Source organism: Aspergillus ibericus (genome assembly GCF_003184845.1).
Source record: "Aspergillus ibericus CBS 121593 unplaced genomic scaffold BO80scaffold_27, whole genome shotgun sequence".
NCBI classification, from domain to species: Eukaryota; Fungi; Ascomycota; class Eurotiomycetes; order Eurotiales; family Aspergillaceae; genus Aspergillus; species Aspergillus ibericus.
Window position 1 is genome coordinate 218,385 of NW_020292125.1, and position 15,549 is coordinate 233,933.

Here is a 15,549-nt window from a genome sequence, read left to right on the forward strand (position 1 = left end):
CCCCCCCTTCTCCCCCCAAACAAAAGAAAAAGTTACTAGGTAGAATATCTAGAAAGTCGCGAACAAACACAAACCCCCGACGTGAAAAGATAACGGTATTATGCAAGTGTGTTCTTCTTAATGAGAGGGAGAGAATTAGGATAAGTCTTTCGGATACAGAATGAGAAAACTTCTCTGGACTCGTGGTATCTAGTAGTTTGTTCGTGTTAGATAAGTAGGGAGTACGGGGTGGGGATGATCGTCTGTTAATACATAGTAGGATTAGCAGGAGTTTAGTTCATGTTCGAATTCTGGTTGAGTTTGAGTTGAGCCAAGAGATGAGAAGTGATATTACATTCTCATTACAGTATCGGAGATGCTGCAGGATAGCTAAAATAGGAAGGTGGGTGCGTGAGTATGTTAATTCTATTATACAAGTACGAGATTAGTGTTTGGCTCCGGATTACACTCTGTAGATCGGATATTCTCCGCCTGGAGTAGACTAAACCATCTAAATTCCCCTACAACTAGTCGTGATCGGTCATCTAGCATATGGATAGTCTACCGTCTCATTGGATCCAAGATATCAACACTATATGCAACATGCAATGGTATTCACGTCGTTAGAATCATAAGTCAAGCAAATGTACAACAGTCGTTGTCAAAGACCAGTCAAGGAAATAAAATAATAGAAGAACGGAACAACATCGTAAAATACATAAACATTAGTGTCGTGCATGTCATCAATCTGCTTGTCTGCATGTACATACACCAGCCTCTTGATCAGTTTCGTGGCACGCGTTGATACATCACATCTCGTCGCATTATGCATTCGTCGTGTCGGTCGTGACGCTGAATGGATTGGAAGTAATAAACCACGAAGGCATATACGTTATTCTGTCTTCATTCGTTTTTATGAAGCTAGCGGCAGGCATTATCTCCGTCGCGAACCTCGTCGACTGTCGTATTCTTCCTCATCTTCTTCTTCAACAGGCGCAGGTGTCCGTCGTTCGGTGCGACGTTTTGGCCGACGTCGTCGGTTGGAGCTGATGTTGCTGGCCGAGTCGTCCGGCGCCAGCGAGACGCTATCATCCAAAAAGTCGTCGTCGCCGTCGTCCCATACGCCTAACCCAGAGGCCGGTGTCCCCAGACGAGCCTCGACGTAAGAACCGCGACGGTTCTGGTTCGCAATTGATAGCCCGGCGCCACGTTCGCGAAGCGCGCGGCGCACCACCTCGGCCTTACAGTGGAGGGCCTCAAAAGCGTCTTCCAGTGCCTCCATACCAAGGTAAATGTCCCGCTCGATCTCAGCCAGCGCGGCAATCTCCATCTCCTCATCCAGAGCAATCGGACCGCCGAATGCCGCGGGCGCAGGCGATGGAGACACGCCATACGGCTGACTGGCCGGTCGGAATCCTCCGTCAACCGGATTCGGGGTCGGGCCACGAGAGATCCCACCAGTGGTGAATGGTGTGTTGGATCGGCTGTGGCTCCAGCGGGAAGGTGTAGAGCCGGTGCCGGAGGGAAAAGCGTCTTCCGCACCACTCCGTAGAAAACCGTCGAAGCGACCCGAGATCAAGATATCCCACTCGTCGTCACTGATAGCTGCAAGAGTCGCGAGAACATGGTGCATGCCCGGGTTGTTCAGCATGTAGATAGCGGCTTCAGGATCGCGCGGAGGGGACGTCAGCCGGTAGAGCCGCTGGATGGCTAGACACGACGACACCAATGGCGGAGGCCGGGGCCGCGGTTGTCCCTCTGGCCGTGGGGTAGGCGATGTGGAGCTGATGCCGAGGAGCGAGGTAAACAGTGAACGCTCTTCGGACCCTAGGTGTGTTAAGATGGCAAAAGTGAGGGTCTCGTCATCGACCTCCTCGGGCGCGCTCGTAGCCTGACCGGACTGCTCATTAAGCCACTTATCGACAGCAACCTTCGTCTTGCGCGACTGTCGGATAAAGTGGTCTCGATACTCCTCCGGCACGTCAATGTCCAGCTTTTGCATAGGCACATGTTCCTCGCCAGACCAGTTTGCATCGATCACAGACGGGTTTAGAATGAAAGCCGGCCAGCTCGGAAGCTCCCGACGACCGGAGACGAGTTCCAGAACCTCGCCCCAGCTGACCCCAGGGGGACGTTCTTCCAGGGCTTCATGCTCACACATTCGGCATTGGCAACATTCAGATGAGATATCACGGGCAAACACAGCTTCTAAGCGATCAAGTAGACGTCGTGCGACCGACCGATATCCGGTGGCAACCGCGAGTGAGCCATTCTTAGTCATGACTTTGTGATAATCCTCAAGAAGTCGGTTAAACGGCTCAAAAACCTTGCCGGCGCCGAACTGAGGCTGAGCAGACTGATAAGGTAGCGTTTCCGAAGCGCTGTTACCAAGTAGAGATCTCGGAACTTGATAATTCAATCCACCATTCTGGAGAAGATAGTCCACCTTTGGAATCGAAACAGGCACTTCAGGAGGAGGCGGCGGCGGAGGTGGAGCACCATAGGCAGAGCTTGCCGTGGGGGGGCGTCCATAGTCGTAGGCTGCGTCAGCCGGGGTGCGAGTCCCAGATGATCGAAAGGACATTGACGATCGCGTCTGGGTGCGCGAGGGCGGCTTTTCTGGACTCTTCGGCTTTCGAGAAGATGTGGACTGATGAGGCGGAGCAATGGTGGCTTCCGACCCATTTGCTGAGTCGGGTCCATCGCGCACCGTTGCTGGGGAGCGAGGCGGAGTGGCATGACTGGATGACCGCTTAGGCGACGCCGCTTCCTCTACAATCTTGGACTTGGTGGAATTCCGGCTGGCTGTCCGTGATGGCAAGTCCGTCTCATGTCGCTTCGATTTCGTGGTATCCGATCGTGTTGGTTTGCTTGTCTTGGATCCCTCCGTCTTCGACCGCAGACTGGACGACGACCGCGTGGACTCTGCTCGGATCCGGATCTTGGTCTTCGGTTTCTCTGGCTTCTCTGATTTCTCCTCCGGTGCTTTATCTTCCTTACCGCCGACTGTGCTTCCTTTATGTGACTGCTGGTCCACGCTCGTCAATGGAGGACTCGGGGGCGCTTGGTTGTTGTCGTTCTCTCCATTGGCACCCTCCTTCCCCCCCTCTGTCAAGTCGGTCGGATCTGGCGTAGGAATACTCGGCTTGCCGACGAATTCTTTGCTATGGGCTTTGGAGAATGTGGGGTACGGCAGACTGGACCTCGACTCGAGGAACGAGGCGGTGCCGGAGCGGCTGGCGCTGTCGACACCAGGCATGGAGGACCGACGCTTCTTGCGGGAATTGGAAGTAGTTGTAGAAGGGGTTGACGAGCGACCCGTGGGAGCGTCTGGGTCGCGTTCCTTGGTTGACGAGCGGGTGGACGGTCCGTGGGACAGGCGATTCTTGCGTTGTTTGGATTTGGATGAAAGGGTCGAAGATGAGGCAGCTTTTCTCTCCCGGTCCCTATCGCGATCTCGGTCATTTAGTCTCAGCGGTAGAAACATGGTGGGTGGGATTTAGGTGCAAGGCTTCGAAATGAGGTGGATGGAAGGTTGGAAGACGGCAAGAAGCGATGTCTTTCGTCCTTTCAACCCCCTTGTTTCCTGCTCTCTTCCCCGCTGTCGGATCGGTTGGTGTTTCGTGTAGTTACCTCGTTTACAAAAAAAGTAAAAAGAAATGGAGACGTCAGCTCCCAAGAGAGTGTCACAGTGTCACGAAGGAAGATGGTCGTAGCACCCGAGTCGCTGTTCGCCTGGCGCTTAAGAGATATCGAGGAATGCAATTCTCACTGGTTGAATGCCTGACTAGGCGCTTGTGTCGAACCACCAAAGGCGCTGCTGAAGGGCATGCAACATCCCGTGGGCGGCGGGCGGGGGAAAGACGAAAAGAGGAAAGCGAAGGGGGTCAAGAGGATTAGCTAAGTCCGGTAGTCAGAAGAAGAGGGAGAGTAATTCAGGGACGGTGCATAAGAAAATGATCGCGAGCCGAATGGATGGAGGGAGGATTTTGCGGTGAGAGAGCGGCTGGAGGATTGAATCCCCGCAGCGATCGGAGGTCTTGGGATCCCGAATTTAGCAGCACTAGAAGGCCCGCGAAGGCACCCACTGACGTGGTGCGCCTGCATAGAAACCCAAGTCGTGGGATGATCGCTCGCTCGAGAGGTAATGGCGGCAAGGGCCACGCCACCGGTATGGGCCGGTCTAGATGCTGCAGATGGTGATGATGATAGTGATAATGGACGTGGGACTGACCAACACGCTGGTGGTTTAACTATTGAATGCGTATCAGTTGGCATCGCGAGAGGGGTGAATTGTCATGCCTCAGGCAGACATCATATCGGCCTAAGGCTGGACCCGATGGCTGCCCGTGAGTCACCGTTCCAACCATCGCTAGTATGCTGTCAACCTTGGGATGTAGCATCGAGTAGGCTGACATACGCCGATCTCGCAAGAACTAGTATAGATGTTTTACAATATCCCAACCTTGTCTTGCCAGTCAGTGCACTGCGTTCAATGTACTATATAGAATGACCAGGAATTCGGACTCGTAATTGGAATATCCGAAAAGAGTAGTCCGCCATCAAAGGGTATCTAAATATCAGCCCGAAATAAGTGTTCAATAACTCCTATAACCTTCCCGGAGATCCAAGCCTAGCTCCATGTAGTCAATCCGTTCGACGCCTTCTTCACCGGTGACATTTCAAGAACCCAATTCCCATCCTCTTCATGGGCCACTCCTCCGCGGCGTGCAGCTCGCATTACCCTTTCGCTCGCCGGGGTTCTCTTCCCTGTGTGTCGATCCCACATCCAACCCTCCTTCAGCCACATCCAGGTCAGGTACGCTCGCAATTCTTTATCTTGCGGCACCACCGACTTCCATTCGGGGGCAAAGTCCGTCGCTGCCCCATGTCCTCTCCAGTCCAACGCCAATTCTCGAAGTTCGTCACGGCAGAATATCCTCCAGCTATCCAAAGAATAGGGACCAACGCCAGGAAGATGAGCCACCTCCCAGGCCACACGGGAGTCTTCGTCAGAGATGCTTTCATGCGGGTTGATGTCGCGTCCATCTTGCTTGGAGGGGTAGTGAAGTTTGCGATAGCGCTTTCCTTTCGTGGGTGGGCAGGTTAACCAAGTCTGAGCCAAAGTAATACACTTCTTTGCGCGCTGATTCTGAAATCCAAGACAGTGGATCATAGATGCCAAGGTTGATAGCTCTGCCGAAGCCATCGCCTCCACGGTGGGAAATTGATCAAAGACCTTGAAGAGGACCGGAAGCGCAACGCCCCCGCGGGTGCGGTTCAAAAATATGGTGGCTATGAGCAGACGAAATGGGTCGTGGGCAAGTTGTTCTTGGACTAATCCAAAAGACGGCGCATCGATGGGCGGAAAGGGGAGACACGACTCGGGGTCAACCAGAGGCTTGGGAAAGAACGGAGATATCTTCTGGAACTTAGGACGGGGTGTTTTGGGCATGATGGCCTTGATGTCTTTTCCTTTGGTTGGTGTAATTGGTTCGGCAGTATCTCCAATGGTGCGCGCTTGAGATGTCGAGGCTTCAGGAGAACAATAAATTGGAATATCATCGAACCCGCTAGGTACATCACTCAGATCTGAATCGGTGGAAAGAAAATCTGATGGCAGGTTCAGCTCAGCCAGGAGGACCTGGGTCTTAAAAGGAATCCGATCAGGAACTTGGTTCAACGAGTCATCCCTGTTCTTGCAGCATGCATTTTTCGTTTCGCTGGGAGCGATGAAATATTTGGACCTCACCTCATCGCGGGTGATTGAACTTTGCGAATCATTGGTATCTAAAAATCCTCCAGATCCCAAAATTCCTCGTCCAAGATGGCAAGATCTTCCAGAGTCACGACATTCTGTGAGGCTGTTTTTGGCATGCCATTTTTCGATAGGTCGGATTCCCCTGTGGACGGTTTGAATTCTTCTGGTTCCGAAAGACTTGCACGAAAAATGTTGTACTTCTTCTTCCGAAGCTTGCGGTTGTTACGCTTCCGTTTATTCCTTTCCTTCTTGGACAGCGCAGGATCTTGCTCCTTAGCCTTGTCGTCCATGGATGGTCCAGGCTGTCGGGATTTTGCAATCGAGCGATCTTCATCCTTAGGTGAACATACTTGAGACGCATTCATCTCGGTATCCTTCTCCTTTTCATCATGCTTAGGCGGTGACTTCGAAGACGGCCGCGCGTTCGTGGGTCTTTTGTTCGGCGATTGCTGGGATGAACGAAGTTCTGCATTTTTCTTCTGCTTGGGGGAGCATGACTTTGCCTTAGACTCAGAACACGAGGGAAGGGAGTGCTTCTTTTCCGCAGCTTCGATATGCTCAATGAGAGGCTGTAACAAATTATGTGATTCGGTCGGTGTATCTGCACCTTCTCCATCACTCTTGCATAGATCAATAGTGATCTTAGGCGCCTCTTCAGCAACTGCCGTAGCCTCGTTTTCTGTGACTTGGGGGCGATCCGCAAGAGGCTTCGAGATCGAACCTGTCGGATTCGGTACAGCAGCATCGTGCTCCATACCATCCCCATTAGCGACTAGCCCATGCGACATCCGCTTCTTCGAGGTAGCCTTCACGTTCTCCTTCGATGCTGTCCCTTGATCCTCATCAGTGTTTCGCTTCCTCTTCTTCTCCTTTTTCGACGACTTGGATCGACTCTCTTGGCTACTGGACTCATCCTGGATCTCATCACCGAACTGTGAACCATCCCAACTGCCAGGACCATTCCCAAATAGCTCAAGATAAGTCCTCTTGACATACGCCATCAGTGGCCCCAGATCAGCCTCTTTCATGCCAACCGATAAGCTCTGCCGACGTAGGTCACGCACGAATCTCCGTCGCGCGGACCGTAGCACAGGATACTCGCCCTTTTCCATAAAAGAATGCGAAGTGATGAAGGTGAGTAGTTCCATCCGTCGATCTAGATCCACAGAAGCAAAGATAATATCCTCCTCAGAAGCGTCATCTAGATGTTCGCCGTTATCAACGGTCTGGTGGGCATTGTGTCCACCCAAATCCACATCAGCCAAGCTATCTCTATCATCATATCCCTCGTCGTCATTCGAATCATTCCGACTGATGTGTCTCTGAGCCGTCCTCTGGGTCCTAGAACGCTTTTTGGTTGAGAAATACGGCGAGTCCGCATATCCAGAATCTTTAACAGTGGCAAGGTTCGAGACCTGGTCTTCACCACATTGCTTTTGGTCATCATCGGCGTTTATCCCATCGCTACCACTGTAGTCGTCAAAGCTGGTTTCGAAGCTCGCCTCATCGGAAAGGATCTTATCCACTGTGCGTTGGTGCAGCTCGTCGAATGATTTGTAGAGATCGACGTCGATGTGGGGAGGCGAGATCATGACCGAGGGAGACATGACTTCCTTGCCGCCCACCATTGCTGCAGTTTGGCTTGGAGCTATTTGTCTTCGAGGATGGCTTGGGTAGATGACAGCTGTGGGTGTGTGTCGGATCGGTATGTAGCTGTGTGTTGGGGTAGATAGCAAGGTTGTATACGCATGGTCAGGAGTTAGAGAAGGAAGGATCAAAGGACTAACACAAGGAGTGAATCAATTAGTGAATGCTTTCTCCGTCTGCAGGAGATCCACTTACAGCAGTAACACCAATCCACCATATCCAGAAGCTTGCAACTCCGGCAGCCATGTGTGCGAGTTACTGCCACATTGACTGCGACAGGGGTGATTCCAACCCGGGGTATCTTTAGAATGGTAACAATGATAGAATGACAGTTGATATATCGAATTCGAGAAATGAAGAAGAGAAATTATACTCGAGTAGTCGAATGCGAGGCCAATTGCCGACGCCAAAGAAAAAGAGAAAGAGCATCGCATTCCTCCTGCGGGCGCGACGCGGAACCCGACCGGGCGCACGGACCAAGAGATACATCACGCCCGCCGCCATCTGTTGTGTGTCCGCCCTGCTCTGTCAGATTTCCTTGCGTGCTCGCATCAGACTCGTCGACTGGACGGCTGGAAAGGGCGACGATTCTCCTACAAGTTCTAATCATGGGGATGATCCCGGGTCTATTGCTGCACCACCCCCTGTCCTGAAACCGCTTCTAGATGTCTCAGCGCAGTGCAGCTGCGTAAGTTCTACAATCAGCTTACATGAGACGGGTACGAGAGGCCTTGACTTCATAGTTCATCATTATATGCATTCTATCCCTCTTGCAGTCTAGAATGTTCTTCTATCTGCCATATATTCAATCCGTGAAAGCAATCATAATACCCACCCCGTGTGTATATATTCCCAAACCTCTACCAACCTTCCACCATGGGTGCTTCAGACAGCGAACCCTCCGGAGTCAACCTGCCGGGGCTCCCCGGCAGCATCAAACGTTCCATTCGGCAAAACACGAATGGCATGGGCGGTACTTTGACCCGGGGCAACCCAAGTCACATTGTGACCCCGTGCCGCCATAAAGGAAACAGTCTCGTTGTCATATGTATACTCAAATGTAACGTGGTTCGGAATAAGCTGATCGTGAAGTCGTGGCTGGGCTAGGGCTTCCGCTGCTGACATGCCTTGATCGACCGCGTGGATGATGTTTTGAATCGTGGCCGTGATGATTCGACTACCTCCTGCCGAGCCGGCGACGAAAAACACTGTCCCGTTCGGATGGGTCACAATGGCCGGTGTGCTGGATGACAGCGGGCGTTTCCCAGGTCGGATGAAATTCGCCTCGGAAGGAACATAGCCAAACGAATTGGACGAATTGGGGATCGAAAAGTCTCAATGTGATGTCAGTAAATGCTACCAGCTGCAACATGGGGACACCTACCGTCCATCTCATTGTTCATTATGATGCCAGTCTCGGGAACCATCACTTGCGATCCAAACAGAAGGTTGATAGTGGTGATCGCAGAAATAGCAAGCCCCGAATGATCAATCGTGGCGATGTGCGAGGTGCCCGGCCTAGCTATGTAAGTCATCTCACAATGTCACAGGACCAAGAACACCCACGTCTCTAGACTCTCCAGTCCCTCCGGATCATATGCGGCCACGGCCTGGGTTTGCAGATCGGATATGTTCTGTCGGATTCCCTCAATGGTGGAATCTGCCAGCATCATGGCCTGGTACTTGTCCATGTCTTCCAGAAAATACGGATCCCCTAGATTGGTCCTCTGAATCACAAGTTAGCCCACAGCTCTCCTAGCTGCCAGAATTATCTCTGAGATTGACGCGCATACCAAGCCGTATCCAAAACGGATCGCCTCATCCATCCGGTGAGTACTCAAATTCAGAGCATCTGAGCCGAAAAAGTCATCATAAGTGCCCAGAACCTTCAGCACATTCATCGCGACAATGCCACTAGATGGGGCTGTTGTACTGGTGATCTGATAACCGCGGTAGTCTATTTGAGAGACATTTCGGATAGCGACGGTGTAATTGGCCAGATCCTCAAGCGTCATCGTACCGTTAGCAGCTTGCACTGCGTTGACCATGGTTTTCGCGATAGATCCAGAGTAGAAGGCATCTGCGCCCTGGCTTGCAATTGTCTCCAGCGTAGCCGCATACCGTTTCCGCGTGATGGTATCGCCGAGACCGAGCCGGGTGCCATTGGGAGCGAAGTCGAGGGCCCAGGTAGGGTCCCGAGAGAGAAAATCCTCCCCGTCCCCAACGGCAGCTTCCATGTAGCGGATCAGGTCCTGTCCGACGGGCCATCCGTCACGCGCGGTTTGGATCGCTGGCTGCACAACGGCCGACCAGGGGAGAGAGCCATACTTGTTATGGAGATACTCCAGCCCGCGCAGTTCGCCAGGAACACCACTTCAACCCTGTCAGCCAGTGCTTGCGCCTATGCAACCCAGGTGCTCACCTTGCGAGGCCCCCGATGGTGGCTGCCTGCGTATTGTTGTTGAACATATCCTCAAAAGCGGCCGCCGGGGCAGTTTCGCGGAAATCGATGAATTCGAATGAGCCGTTAGGATCCTTGACCAGCATGAAACCACCGCCTCCAATGCCACTGTGGTACATGCCTAGCCAGTTCTGTCAGTTCCATCCGTTGCAAGCAAGAAACAGTCCACTCACCGACAACTCCAACGCAAAGCATTGTGGCCACCATCTGAGGACTTGCCATTAGCACAGCGTCGCATGAGCGACCGACCCAAGTGGGAGATCCTTACAGCGTCCGCAGCATTTCCACCCATTGTGATTATGTCGGTTCCATGGCGACTGCAGATAGCACTCTCGCTGGCCGCCGCACCGCGCTTTCCATCCTCTATCCCGTCCCCTCCGACTTGTTGGCGAGTCGCAAAGTCTAGTGGCGAGGTGAGTACGCTTGGCAGCTGGATCACCAGGACTGTCAACAAGAATGTCGACAGGACAGTTAATTTCACGAGGCGGAACATGGTTGGACGAGCGAGTCGCTTATCGTGCGATAAGCCCAACCGCGATCGCGCGACCGGGATCTCCAAAGGTCCGAGGATTGGCTGCAGAAACCCAGCAGATTAGGCACACGGTGGAAGAATGGCGTGATAGCGCACGAAGGAAAGACGAAAGCGAGTGAGTTAAAATACCTGCTTCTCTGCATCGTGGCTTGGGATTGGCGTTGGCTGGTTGTTCTGCATGTTACAAGGAATTGAATCCGGATCCGGCTGTGTCAAAGCGATGGCGTAGAGACATCCGATAGCCTAGCGGTCTCAGAAGATCGGCAGCCAGGAACCCCGTCGAAACCTATATGAGCCGGGTTAGAGGCGCGGTGAACAAACGAACAAGAACGCGATATTCAGAGGAGCTAACAGAACCAAAAAGTCCTACCTCAGGCGAAATCCAGTAGAGGACACCACCGGGGAAATGAGAAGAGGACAAATCTTCCCGTAGGGAGACGCCCAAGCGGTATCGGGGACAGTGCCGACCCGAGATAAGGCGCGCGCAGATGGCACGCTGCAATCGCCAGGACTCCGCATTCTTGGGTCATCCTTATCGAGGGCGGGTTCCACCAACAAGAATCTGCGCCCGCCACCGCGAGACCCAGTCACGCGATGCTACCGCAAGCCGAGTTGGGACGGATGCACCGCCGCGCCGCACCCAATCACACCGCAGCCAGCCCGCCAAGCCTGTCCTGGTTCCCCGGATCGTCACATCGAATCCAACCTCGAGACATTACTTTCGTTAATGTCCTTCCTCTTTCGTTGCCAGTGGCCTCAGCCTCATTACAGAGTCTGCGCTCCGATCTCGCATCATAGCCCTCGCAAAGCCTGTAAAAGTCTGTTTCACATCTTTAGAAGTAGGTCCTAGGGCTCCACCGCCTCTCGCGTCCAGGCGATGGTGTCGGTCCACATGGAGGGAACGTCTTCTTGCGACTGCAAGACGGTTTCAATGAGACGTCGTCCCCAGTCTCGGACAAACCACTTGTCGGAGAGAAGGTGCAGACCGACCCCGTAGTGGAGAAATAGCACACGGGCCACCCAGTCTCCGCTTTGCAAGAGGGCGATATAGTCTTCACTGATATTGATAGGCCATGCAATCACCCCGCCGTTGGGACCCCCAAACGGCCATCGTTTGATGGCTTCATGGAGAATGTCCCAGGTCCCTTGGTAGGTGGTTTGGTGTGGCCCGCCGAGACTTGTGTATTTCACTTGCACACGTTGCATAGATTCCATTATGGCACTGCCAGACATCAGTTTAGTTTTTGGTAGGGATGGTTGAAAGGTCTACCTTCGTAACTTAAGCTGAGATTCCTGCACGCTAGAAGGTGTTATTCTTCTGATTCAGCGGAACAACTCCGGGGGAAACATTACCTGTAAGGATTGCCGTCCTGGTCGACCTCGTCATCCTTATACTTCAGCCAACCCTGCAAATCACCCCGATATTCCATGCCGTTGAGCTGTTCAAAAAGAAAGGCACAGCCAGCGATGAGCTGTCGAATCTCCAAGACGTGGGATAAAGGCTCAAACGTTTGTCGGTCCTGGGTGACGCAGGGGTAGGCTGTTGCACAGAGCATGATGAAGATGGAGCATATGAAGGCTGGACCGCAGCTCTCGGGTGACATCTCGGCCAAGACACGACTGAAGGCGGAACACGCTCGGTTTTGATATTTGAGGGCGATCTCTAGCCACGAATGGTTATCATGCGTCTCGAGGTAGGCGAGATGCAAAGCGGAGAGTGCGAGAAGACTGTCCAGCAGAAAGGGGTGAGCAACTGCGATTCGTGGAATGACTACTTGGAAGTGATTGGCGTCGAGCCGCCCTTGACAGAGGGTGATGTAGGTCTCTGTTACATAGTGATGGAAGAGTCTCATCTCGAGCATCCTTGTCGATAGCGCGTCCCCGTCTGGACCCGGAACCACATCGGGGAGATCCTGGGGTGTGGACGCATTCTGGCTATCGACCTCACTGGAAGGGGGATAGGTGCAGTCCAGTCTTCGCTTTTTGCACAAGCTACATCTGGGTGTCCCTTCATCGCACTATGTAATAGTCAGTGAAAGAAGAACATATGATGTCAAACTTATTCCAAAGGAAGGAAAGTGAAATGAGTAGCACGTTGATGCAAATAAACAAATTACAAAGGGGACCATATATATGGAAGCAATGGGGAATGAGGCGAACGGAGCAAGCCAGACCTTCACATGCCGTTTCTTACATTGGAGGCAGCCCTTTCGGGACTTGGTGTGACTGCGGCGTGAAGGCATTCAGACTGCAAAAATGAATGGAGAGATGACGTAGGTAGTCGAGAACGAGTTTTGTCTAGTCCCAACTGAGCAAGCCCGGTCAGGGAGTCGTTTAGTATAGCGAAGTAAATAGTAGTGTTGAGGGGAAATAGTAACAATGGTCAGGCACCCAATGCAAGAGGGGGCAGACACCTCGGGCAGAGTGGAAGCAGTGCAAAAGTTTAGATCCTGGCACGAAATAACCACCGGAGATGAAAAGATGAAAGACGAGAAGAAGATGAGCGACCGATGGTGACCATCCAGGCCGATGGATTGATACCCATGAAACGGGGATCGCGCATCGCATTTTTGGACGAGGCAATTGCTGCCGAGCCGGACGCTGGCCGGGCAGGTTCAGCCGGCCCCGGCTGAGTCAAGCGGGGCGATGATTGGCTTCGCGGACCTGACTAATGGCTGTGCCTGGCATAGTTAGTTAAATGGAGCTGGGATTATTCTTAGTCGAGGAGGATCCACTGCTGGCGGTTCAGCAGGAAGACAGATGGGTCGGTCCGTAGTCAGTGCTTGTCAGCCGCTTCATTGTTTCAGCATTCATGGGTCATGGAGGCAGCAGCATTGGGAAATCCATCGAGCACTGGCGGTCTCTAGCATCCCCACAGTGACCCCGGATGATCTTCTCTAGTTCAACGAGGCTGTGATCGAGTCTCTAGCCTTCGCAGATGACGACTGCTGGCTTATCTGCACCGGTCAGGCTTGGATGAGCTCGCATCTTTCTTCCCAGCTCTCGTTCCATGCACGCAGATTGCTGAGGTGTCCTCCTTAATCTGATGCTCGATATGTGAGACCCCAACAGCAGTGGGGCAGCACTACTAGTAGTAGTACTGTGACGGTGGCAGTGAACACTAACTCCTCACTAATCACGACGGAGGAATAATCCCTGTCACCCGCTCACACACACGTGACGAGCCAGGAGGGGCCTAGATTTCACCACAAAAAAGCACTAGGGATGTGTGTTATTCAGTTCGACAGGGGATGAAGTACATCTGCCGTTTACCTCCCCCGCTGGTATCAGAATGGAGGCCGATACCCCCTCGTCCGACCAGCGACTACGCATGGGGTCCAGCCGGTCGCGCCGGGGCTGTATCACCTGCCGGTGAGCAAGGCCCCTTCCTCGTCAATTATCTCACCTTCCAGCGCTCACCCACGCTAGGATCCGACACATTAAATGTGATGAGCAGAAACCGGTCTGTCTACGGTATGTAGTCTATGGGATATCCGACTCTCGTCCGTAGGTCTCCTCACTGACCCGACGCAGATGTACGAGTACGGGGCGGAGATGCGATGGTTATATGCCCATGCCTTACTCGTTGCGCATCGCCAAGCAGCTCGCACAGATGACCGCATTCGTCAACCCGGCAGAGGCCCGAGCCCTGGAATTCTTCTTTCGCAAGTCCGCCGCCCATCTGGCTGGCTATTTTGGTGCCTCGTTCTGGACCCGCACCGTCTTTCAGCTCAGCCTGACTGAACCCAGTATTCGCCATGCCATTGCCGCCATTGGCTTGCTCCATGAAGCGGAAGGGACTTCCGCTGTCTCAGTGACCGCTGGGCAGCCATCGCGGACCCAGCGCGCCCTGCATCTGTACAATCAGGCCATCCGCACCACCATCGACAAGGCCTCAACAGGCATCGACGCGGTGCCTCTGGTCATCACGGCGAGCATTCTGTTCGCTTCGCTCGAATTCCTTCGCCAGAATGCTACTGCAGCCGCTGCACACGTCGTGAATGGTCTCAACCTGGTACGGACCTGGCGCCAGCATAGAGACCGACACAGCCCTTCAGGGAGTTATCGAGCGCATTGGGTGGATGTTGAGATGACTCCGATCTTATTGTGCTTCTCTGTGAACACGTACGAGCATGCCGGGCTCAAGCACCTAATCCGTGCACCGCGAGAGAAAGTCTTTGCCCACCGCATAGATGACCGAGGCCAGCTCATGTTGAACCGGAGATTTTCGACACTCCCCGAGGCGCGCTTAGGCCTCTTAGACCTGATCCTATACTTGATTGGGACCTTCCAGCACTGGGAAGAATTGAATAACCATGCGTGGCCTCAGCACCCCGACCCTACGAGCTGGGCGGTTTCGGTCCGACAGGGGGCGGACCGATGGAAGACCACGTTCGAAGCTCTGGTTCGACGAAAGGAGGCGACGTGGGGCCGAGAAGAGAGAAACGGACTCGATGCCACTCGTCTGCTGTGGTACTGTATCCGGTTGGGAACCGATCGGTACCGCTTTGCGACGGAGTGCGGATGGGATAATTTGCACGCTGCGTTTGAGGATATCATCGAGATTTGCGAGCGCCTGCTCGCCGACTCGGAGCACTATCCCGACAAAATCTCCCGGACGTTGAATCTGGATTGTCAGATGTTATATCCGTTGCAGGCGGTCGTGTGGAAATGCCGCTGGCCGCACATCCGACGCCGGGGACTGGATCTGCTGCGACGGATACCGAAGCAAGAGTTGGTTTTCTCTGCCCCCAACTACCACACCGTCTGCTCTCGGATTATGGAAATCGAGGAAAGCGTCTTCAACCTGCCTCCGGGGACTCTCCCGAATGAAGACATGCTCCCGCCGGATCATGTCCGGGTGTACGACTTCGTCATTACCCCTACTGCAGCCACGACGACCGAACACCCGGTCTACAACATCACCTTCCAGACCTTTCCACATGGACTCCATGGCGCGCCCCATTACCACACCGAACCACTGCAGCTCGTTCCTTCGCAGGCCGGGGGGACAATGATCCCAGTCAATCTGATGAAATGTCGACACTGGTCTCTATACGAAGAAGGCAGCGATTCTCCCGTCGAAGCTCTGGAGGGGATCTGAGTTTCTCAGAATAAATATCAACGCCAAGTGCACCGATAGCTGTGGGACGCAATGCGAAGCCTGCT

The 15,549-nt window shown here is 53.4% G+C and overlaps 4 protein-coding genes across 4 annotated transcripts; 1 reads left to right on the plus strand and 3 right to left on the minus strand.

Annotated features, from left to right (window-relative positions):
• Window positions 1-913: 913 nt before the first annotated feature.
• On the minus strand, window positions 914-5,434 carry BO80DRAFT_456354 (uncharacterized protein; the record flags this gene model as incomplete). The annotated part of the gene is made up of 2 exons (XM_025722161.1): window positions 914-3,449; window positions 4,641-5,434. 2 exons carry the CDS (start codon window positions 5,432-5,434, stop codon window positions 914-916), a joined length of 3,330 nt encoding a protein of 1,109 aa, XP_025573975.1.
• A 335-nt stretch (window positions 5,435-5,769) lies between these two features.
• On the minus strand, window positions 5,770-7,368 carry BO80DRAFT_358538 (uncharacterized protein; the record flags this gene model as incomplete). Its single annotated transcript, XM_025715888.1, has 1 exon — window positions 5,770-7,368. The coding sequence occupies one exon, from the start codon at window positions 7,366-7,368 to the stop codon at window positions 5,770-5,772; it is 1,599 nt and encodes a 532-aa protein (XP_025573976.1).
• Window positions 7,369-8,272: 904 nt separating this feature from the next.
• On the minus strand, window positions 8,273-12,394 carry BO80DRAFT_456355 (uncharacterized protein; the record flags this gene model as incomplete). Its single annotated transcript, XM_025722162.1, has 10 exons — window positions 8,273-8,721; window positions 8,772-8,905; window positions 8,954-9,114; window positions 9,181-9,760; window positions 9,810-9,969; window positions 10,026-10,422; window positions 10,510-10,554; window positions 11,239-11,602; window positions 11,734-12,293; window positions 12,329-12,394. 10 exons carry the CDS (start codon window positions 12,392-12,394, stop codon window positions 8,273-8,275), a joined length of 2,916 nt encoding a protein of 971 aa, XP_025573977.1.
• Window positions 12,395-13,672: 1,278 nt separating this feature from the next.
• Window positions 13,673-15,484, plus strand: BO80DRAFT_358738 (Zn(II)2Cys6 transcription factor domain-containing protein; the record flags this gene model as incomplete). The annotated part of the gene is made up of 3 exons (XM_025715893.1): window positions 13,673-13,752; window positions 13,810-13,854; window positions 13,915-15,484. 3 exons carry the CDS (start codon window positions 13,673-13,675, stop codon window positions 15,482-15,484), a joined length of 1,695 nt encoding a protein of 564 aa, XP_025573978.1.
• Between the last annotated feature and the right edge of the window lie 65 nt (window positions 15,485-15,549).